General features: G+C 53.4%; 1 protein-coding gene across 4 annotated transcripts in view; it reads right to left on the bottom strand.

Annotated features, from left to right (window-relative positions):
• Positions 1-336: 336 nt before the first annotated feature.
• The window catches only part of BCL11B (BCL11 transcription factor B), a 99,122-nt gene continuing 91,651 nt past the window's right edge, over positions 337-7,807 (bottom strand). For all 4 annotated transcript variants that reach the window (XM_086365170.1, XM_086365172.1, XM_086365171.1 and 1 more), the window contains one exon: positions 337-4,606. In XM_086365170.1, coding sequence (XP_086221296.1) covers positions 2,535-4,606 — 2,072 coding nt within the window. In that variant the 3' untranslated portion in view covers positions 337-2,534. The remainder of the gene's footprint in view (positions 4,607-7,807) is intronic.

Raw genomic sequence — 7,807 nt, 5'->3', positions numbered from 1 at the left:
ACATGGTGTAGCAATCCCCTTTTAATCCCCAAATACAAGTTTCTATACATTTTTTGAAATAAAAATTCAACACCCAAGGCAGAAAAAAATTTACTAAAACTCCGACTTTACAGTTACTGTGACAAGAACAAATTATTATAGACCCACCATTTAAATTTTACTGCAACATTTTCAAGGAAAAGAAAAGGGTTTTTTTTTTTTTTTCTTGTTTTGTCAAATGCCCAGGCATTCTCGATTATTACAAATACTGGTCCACTTTTACAGTAATCAAGAAATTTTCATATATATAATATATACTAAAACCCCGTCACCAAAAAAAAACAATATACACGCAGCCACTGTGGCATTTTTTTTAATAACCTATTAAGCAAACTTTGAAAAAAACGATCGCTCCAACACACATACACACAATTTTTTTTTACCCTTGTATGTATCCAATACTGTAAACGTATTTTTAAGACAGAGTGCACTAAATTTAACTTTAGAAAAAAATTAGCCATTGTTCCTGAATTGTTTTTTCATTCAACAATATCAACTTGTACCTTGTGTCACTTGAGTTTTAATTCAGCAGTAAGTCACCTCCACTCCACATCTAAGCAGCGTTGTCCCACAGGCAAAAGGGGCTGAGGTTAATTCAGCTAATGGATATCCAGGGTTGTGCTGGGTTTATTTCTTCATTTGATTGGGTCTTATGGCATTTTCACGTCTTCAACCAGGATTTTTGAAAATTTATTTAAAGTAAATGTGGCTTTGTTTCTAAAGAAATGTACTTTTCTCGTTTTTTTTTTTTTTAAAGTCTTTTCATTGCAAAAGAAAAAAAAAAGTTTTGCATTTGTCTCAAGAGACTCAAATAGGAAGATCAGTTTTCAAGGCACTCACATCAAATTGAATGGCAGTAGAAACACTGTCCAATAAATTATTATTTTATTTTGTTCTTTATAGTGCCAGTACTGTGAATGCCACGCTTAGCAATACTGACACTCAATCTCAGCCATCCCTTACAGTTTAACCCACCTCTGGGCCAAAAAGAAGAAGATGCTGCAATTTCTTGTTGAGAAGCCATTTAATTTAAATGCAAACAAAAGCTTTAAAGTGCGGGTCAACAGAATTCAAATTCTAATCTGAACAGTCCAATGTTTAGTACCTTCCAACCTAAGGGGATAGAAAAAACAAACAAAAACGAAGTAGCGCTGGGCACCTTCAGATGGGACTCTTCCCACTTTGCAGTAAAAGGGGACTGAGATTGGCAAGATTCCCCCCACCCCATCTGTATAATGTCATCAGTGTGCAGAGGGAATACTAACTCCCCTCCAGTCACCATCAGGACATTGTCTGCTTGAGAAACGGCCTGTTGTCACTGGTAGCAACGTATGACTTAGGATTTCTGTGGTGAGGGTGATAAAAAGAGAGAGAGAAACTGTCAAGCCAGAAGAAGCCTGAAAGAACACGGCTGGTTTCTTTCCTTTCTGTGTTATTGCAGGCCACCACCATCTATCTACCCCCCAAAGTACCTTCAGCCTATTTTATTTAGTCTAATCTATGGCAAATAGCAGAAATGGCATTCCACGGCACACCGACATTCCAAGAAACGGATGGGATCTGCTGGGAATGCACAATTTTAGAATGCTCTTGGGCCATTTCCTGGGGCAAAGTCCTCAAAAACTCCTGTTTCTCTGGCAGTGCTGAGTATTTTGTTGTTGGGGGGCGGGAGGGGGCGGCGGGGAGGGAAGGCCCACCATTCAAAGGTTTCCTTATGTATGGCAAGGTTGAAGTCAACATAGAAAAGGCCTCCCTTACTCAGGACATCATCAGTGCTACATCTCCATTCCAATTCTGAAACAAAGTGCTACAACTTTAAAGATTGTTATCCGCTGTACATCCACCCCCCTCCCCCCCAAAAAACGCATGCCACTTTTTATTTCAGGACAAAAAAAAAAAGGAATAAAAAAGTAAACAACTTTAAAAGTCATTTAAGTGTTGGCTTCTTCACAAGAAATTACACATGCTTAGCTTAGATTTCAAAAAAAGCAGCGCCCTCCCCACCCCCCAAATTATAATTTAAAATATAGCTTCCCCTCTACAGAGCTCAGGAGTCATCGCTCAGGCTACTACTGGGTTAAAGGAAGGAAAAAAAAAAAAAAAACTAAAGAAGGGATGGATACCCAACAAAATCTCTTAAAGGAATTTCAACAGAAAGAATAACAATAAAAAGTACCTGCACATGCCAAAAAAATTACAAAACCCAATAAATACAGAAATTATTGCACAGTTAAAAGGCTCCACAATTTTTTTTTGTTTTTACTGCCTTAATCAACCCTCGGGTTTCCATAGGACTTCGCAGACACAGGTTAGGTTGGAGGGCCACCTCCCCTGGGCCCCGGGGACCCGCGGGGGGCGCCGAGCGGCGGTGACGCGGAGGCAAGTGTCAGGTCAGCATTCTCTCGCTTGGCGACGGGGCGACTGTACAGGTGCGCAGGGTGGGGCCCGGGCCCCCGCGCGCGCGCGCACACACACACACACGCGCGCACACGCGCTTAGCTCCTCTCCGCCTGCTCGATTTTGACGTCGTTAGTCAGCAAGTGCTCGCCGTGCCACTTTTTCATGTGTTTCTCCAGGGTGCTATAGACGCTGAAGGGCATTTGGCAGATGTCGCAGCGGTACACCTCCTTGCCGATCTGCCCGTGCGTCTTCATGTGGCGCGTGAGCTTGCTGCTCTGCGCGCACGCGTAGTTGCACAGCTCGCACTTGTAAGGCCGCTCGCCGGTGTGGCTCCGTCGGTGCACCGTGAGGTTGCTGCAGTTCTTGAACACCTTGCCGCAGTACTCGCACGTGTCGCTGCGCCGCCCCTCCTTGGAGCTCGGCCGCCCGGGGCCCGGGCCGCCCAGATGCGGCGTGCTGCCCCCGCTGGCCGTGCCGCTACGGCCCGACAACCCGCCATCCAGCAGGTCCCCGGGCGGCGTGGAGAAGCGCAGGCTGCCGTTCTCGGACGAGTGCTCGGACGACGTGGCGAAGGGCGACTGGCGCGCGTCCGTGAAGCCCAGGAAGGGGTCCTTCATGAAGTGCCGCGACGCCGCGTAGCCCACCAGCCACTGCGAGTACACATTCTCCGACGGGATGAGCGCGGCAGGCGGCAGCTCTAGGTCCTTCTCCACCTTGATGCGCTTGGCCGCGCTGTTGAGGCCGGGGCTGGGCAGCGGTGCCGGCTTGCGCGGGAAGAGGCCCGGGAAAGGCTCGGTGCCCGGCGCGAAGCCACCGCCGCGCCCGTTGACCGCGCCCCCGGGGCCCGCGTCGCCGCAGCCCCCGGCGTCATCGTCGTCGCCTGGGTCCCCGCCGCCCCCACCGCCGGCCGCGCGCTTCAGGAAGGCGCCGCGCTTCTGCTTGTCAGCCAGCAGGTCGCCATAGGGCGGCAGCGCGCCCAAGCCCACGTTCTCCATGACCTTGCCCAGCACCAGCGCCTTCTCGTCGGCCAGCGCCTTGGCCGCGGCGCCGCCGCCCGCGCCCGGCACGCCGGCCACCCCGCCGCCACCGCCGCCGCCACCACCGTTCTCCCGGTTGCGGCTCAGCTCCGAGTCCATGCTGAAGCTCGACTCGGGCCGGCTCTCGTTCTCCAGCAGCAGCTCCTCCTCCTCCTCCTCCTCCTCTTCGTCCTCCTCCTCGGGCTCATGGCCCAGGGAAGGGTCGCTCTCGTGGTGGCGGAAGTCACCGTCGGCCGCCTTGAGGCCCTCGCCGGTCAGCTCGCTGGTGCCGGGCTCGGGGGAGCTGGCAGCCGAGAGCCCGTCGTCGGAGCGGCCGGCCAGCGAGCCGGCCTTGTGCATGTGCGTCTTCATGTGGCGCTTGAGCTTGCTCGCCTGCGAGCACGCGTGGTCGCACAGCTGGCACTTGTAGGGCTTCTCGCCCGTGTGGCTGCGCCGGTGCACGATGAGATTGCTCTGGAACTTGAACGTCTTGCCGCAGAACTCGCACGACTTGCTCTTGGCCGGCGGCTGCGGCGGCGGCGTGCCACCGGGGGGCATGGGCGGCAGCGGCGGCGTGCTCAGGAACGGGGACTTGGGGCTGGGCTGGAAGGGGTTCAGGAGCCGGTGCATAGGGTTGCCGCGGCCCGGGGACACGGGCGGCGGCGTGGAGCTGTTGCCCGCCAGCTCGCGGAGCCGCCGCGAGAAGTCCATGGCGGGCGAGTCGATGGCCATGGGGTTCAGGCGCATGACTCGGTCGAAGGCACTGGGGTGCTGGGCGACGAGCCCCATCTCCTCGGCGCTGAGGCGGTGCGGGTCCAGGTGGTGGCGCGGCGGCGGGCTGAAGAGCGGCGGCGTGCCAGGCAGGCGGCCCTCACCGAAGCCTGGGTGGTCCCGCAGGATGGGGCCCGTCATGCGCAGCAGGTTGAAGGGGTTGCTGTCACCCAGGAAATTCATGAGTGGGGACTGGGCCACGGCCTCGGGTCCCAGCGGCGGCGGGATGGTAAGCCGCGGCGTGAGCGAGCTGCTGGCCGGCCCGGGCTCCAGGTAGATGCGGAAGCCGTGCGTGTTCTGCGCGTGTTGCAGCAGGAACCACGCGCTGTTGAAGGGCTGCTTGCATGTTGTGCAAATGTAGCTGGAAGGCTCATCTTTACCTGGGGAGACACACGGACAGAAAGAGGCAAGAGAGACGTGAGATGCCGGCGGTGTCGCAGCTCTCAGGGGGTGGCACCAGACCACTGCAGAGCAGGCCCAGGCCAGCGACCCCCTGGCAGACCCCCTGGCGGACAGGCTAGAGAAGCCTCTGTGTGGCTGTTACTCCAATTGGTAGACCTCGCTCTGTGCCCTTATAACATGGTGTCTTTAAACCCATCATCTCAGAAGCCAAAGGAGATGTTATTTGTGAGAAAGCCTGATTCCAACAATGGGAAGTATACAAAGGCTGGGCTGCCTAAAAGATAGCAAGGCAAAGTTCAGCCATCATATAGATCCTGATAATTCTTTGGGGGTGGGTGGGCCACCTCATGCCAAGAGCTGACTCATTGGAAAAGACTCTGATGCTGGGAGGGATTGGGGGCAGGAGGAGAAGGGGACGACAGAGGATGAGATGGCTGGATGGCATCACTGACTCGATGGACTCGAGTCTCAGTGAACTCCGGGAGTTGGTGATGGACAGGGAGGCCTGGCGTGCTGTGATTCATGGGGTCGCAAAGAGTTGGACACAACTGAGCGACTGATCTGATCTGATCTGATCTGGGGAGTGGGAGGGGTACTGCCCTGTGCCTTGTAGGATGTTTGGAGGCATACCCACTAGAAGCCAGTCACACTCCCTCCCCTCCCAGTCATGAGGATCAAAAATCTCTCCAGGCATTGCCAAAACTCTTTGGGGGCCAAAACAACTCTCCCCCTCTCCACCCAGTCATGACTAGGCAAATCTTCGATCCAAGGAAGTTCTAAGAAACACAAATCAAACTGAATCACCTCGCAAACATTTTAAGAGCACTAGCTGATAACCTCTGCGTCATTTGGGAGTTGAACTACTGGAAATCGTAGGGTTTCATACACCAGTGTCTGTGCAGAAAGCACCGTCCAAGTTAAACAGGGATGCGTGTAGGAACAGGACTTCAGCATCGTAAGAACATCACTACTGGCGGACAGCTGCCCACCGCCCCCCCCATCACTGCCCTCGTGGCCTCATACACCCACATGCACATACACACACACACACACCTAACCACAGCATGGAATCTGGCCTTGAGACCCCCCGGGGCGGGGCACTGGCCTATATGAGGTCCCTTGCCAGAAGGCTGAATGAAAGAGTGTCACCTCCGACAGGGCGATCAGGATGAACAGTGGCAAGTGTGAGTTTGTGACAAACTGGGCTCTGGCATTGGGAGCCCAGTGTTCGTGGACACTGGTGGCATGGAGCCGAAAAACCCTTGTCTTTGTCCATCATTGGGGGCGGTCACAAAATGGGAGCCTGGACCTTCCAACCAGCACCTATTTCGTGGCCGACATCCTCAACCTGCAGGTAAAACTGGCTGCTTCTCCAGCCTGAGGCTCTCCTAACACTCCACATGAAACAGGACAGGTATGGGCAGGCCCTGCCCTGCCCTGCCCCCTCAGACTCGCTCACTGGCCGGAGAAGGGAAAGGGAATATGGCATCACAGCCGAGGTCTTGAAAAAAAAAACCCTTTTTGTTTTTTCAGACTTCCTTGTACCTGGAAGATTTTAACACTGATAAAGTACAGTAGCTGCAAACTCCCCAGTGAAGCCAGAGGTGTGTGTTAGTTTCCAAACCCGGGATCAGGAAGGGAAGGGGAAGTACAGTCCCTCCTCAAAAGAGGGATTTCCGAAATCCCATACAGAGATGGAGTTTTTGTTTCTTTGATTCCCACCCGAGAAGAATGTTTCTTGGGGGTTTCACCCTTAGCAGTCAAAACTCTATGGACTCTGAGAACAAATACCCCAAGTTCCTTATGGGTTAGACTTGATGGCTTCAAAGGAGCCTGGACCTCACTGAGCCATGCAGTGTGGGGGGGGCCTCCAGGAGTCAGGGGTCCGCGTGGAGATTCTCTGCAACACAGAACCAACTGGGCCAGATCACCCCCGCTGGGAACTAAGACATGCCTTCCAAGCCTGGTGGTCCACAGTCATCACTGCACACTCGTGTCCAACAGGACATGTGTCTCCAGGTTTGGTAGTGCGGAAACCAGTGGGTGGGTGATGGGGGAACGGACAGAAAGGGAAAAAGGATTCCAAAGCTCAGCTTCCCCTCGTTTTTAAACCCAGCTCCAAGAGAACTTCTGAGGCCATTTTCTTTCTCCAGGGTGTCTGGGAAACTTCCTTCTCCCAGCATGTCTGCATAAATTCAGTTCCCCGTGCCGGAGCCCCTCGGGAGAATCTCCCCCCGCCCCCCAGAAACGTGCAGGGAGGCCTTCCCAAGGCCCTGGGCAGCTGTGTTCCTCACTTTGGGAGCGGTAAGGCCACACCGACACTTCAGCCTTCCCTTCCTGCATGCCTCCCCACTGTCGCAACCAAAGGCCATTTTTTGGGGGGTGCATTTCATGGTCACATGACCACTGAGGGAGGCCAGGCCAGGACCACGTCCCTGCTGGCACATGACGATGCTACAGCCCAGAGATGCACAGCCTTCTTGGAGGTGCCATCTCCTGTCCTGGCTTACTAGGTGATATATGTGGGGAACAACAGAACGGTTCACCTCAGTCTCACGGGAGAGCTGGCCAGACGCCATAGTGTTTTGTCCTCCTCAAATCCTTTTCTGGAAACAAGGCTGAATAAATAAATAATAAATAAGACGATAAAGAAAACATCCCTCTCTGACATCAGGAGCTAATAACACAAATGAAGCACCACCTCCCACAAGGCCATAGATCTTCCAATTAAAGAGCCCTGGACTTCCCTCGTGGCTCGATGGTAATGAAGCCGCCTGCCAGTGCAGGAGACGTGGGTTCGATCCCTGATCTGGGAAGAGCCCACGTGCGGCAGAGCAACTCAGCCCGTGCACCTCAACTACTGAGCCTGTGCTCTGGAGCCCAGGAACCACAAATACCTACCGAGCCCATGCGCCCTAGAGCCATGCTCTGCAACAAGAGAAGCCACCACAGTGAGAATTCAGAGCACCGCAACTAGAAAAAGAGCGCACACAGCAGCAAAGAACCGGCACGGCCAATAAACGACTTTAAAAATCCATTGGTTTCAACTGTAATTCAATAAAAATAAAATAAAAAAGAGCACTCTGGACTCTGCACCTGGGCTCCAGCTACTCTCAGTAACCGAGTTCCACACACACAGCAGCTCTGGTTCCTTGTATTTTCAAGTTGGGCCACCTCCC

The sequence above is a fragment of the Bos grunniens genome, chromosome 21 (assembly GCF_055505025.1).
Source record: "Bos grunniens cultivar Pamir isolate PY7600 chromosome 21, Bosgru_T2T1.0, whole genome shotgun sequence".
Classification (NCBI taxonomy): domain Eukaryota; kingdom Metazoa; phylum Chordata; class Mammalia; order Artiodactyla; family Bovidae; genus Bos; species Bos grunniens.
Note: the sequence above shows the minus strand (reverse complement) of the source record. Positions and strands in the feature narration are given on the sequence as shown.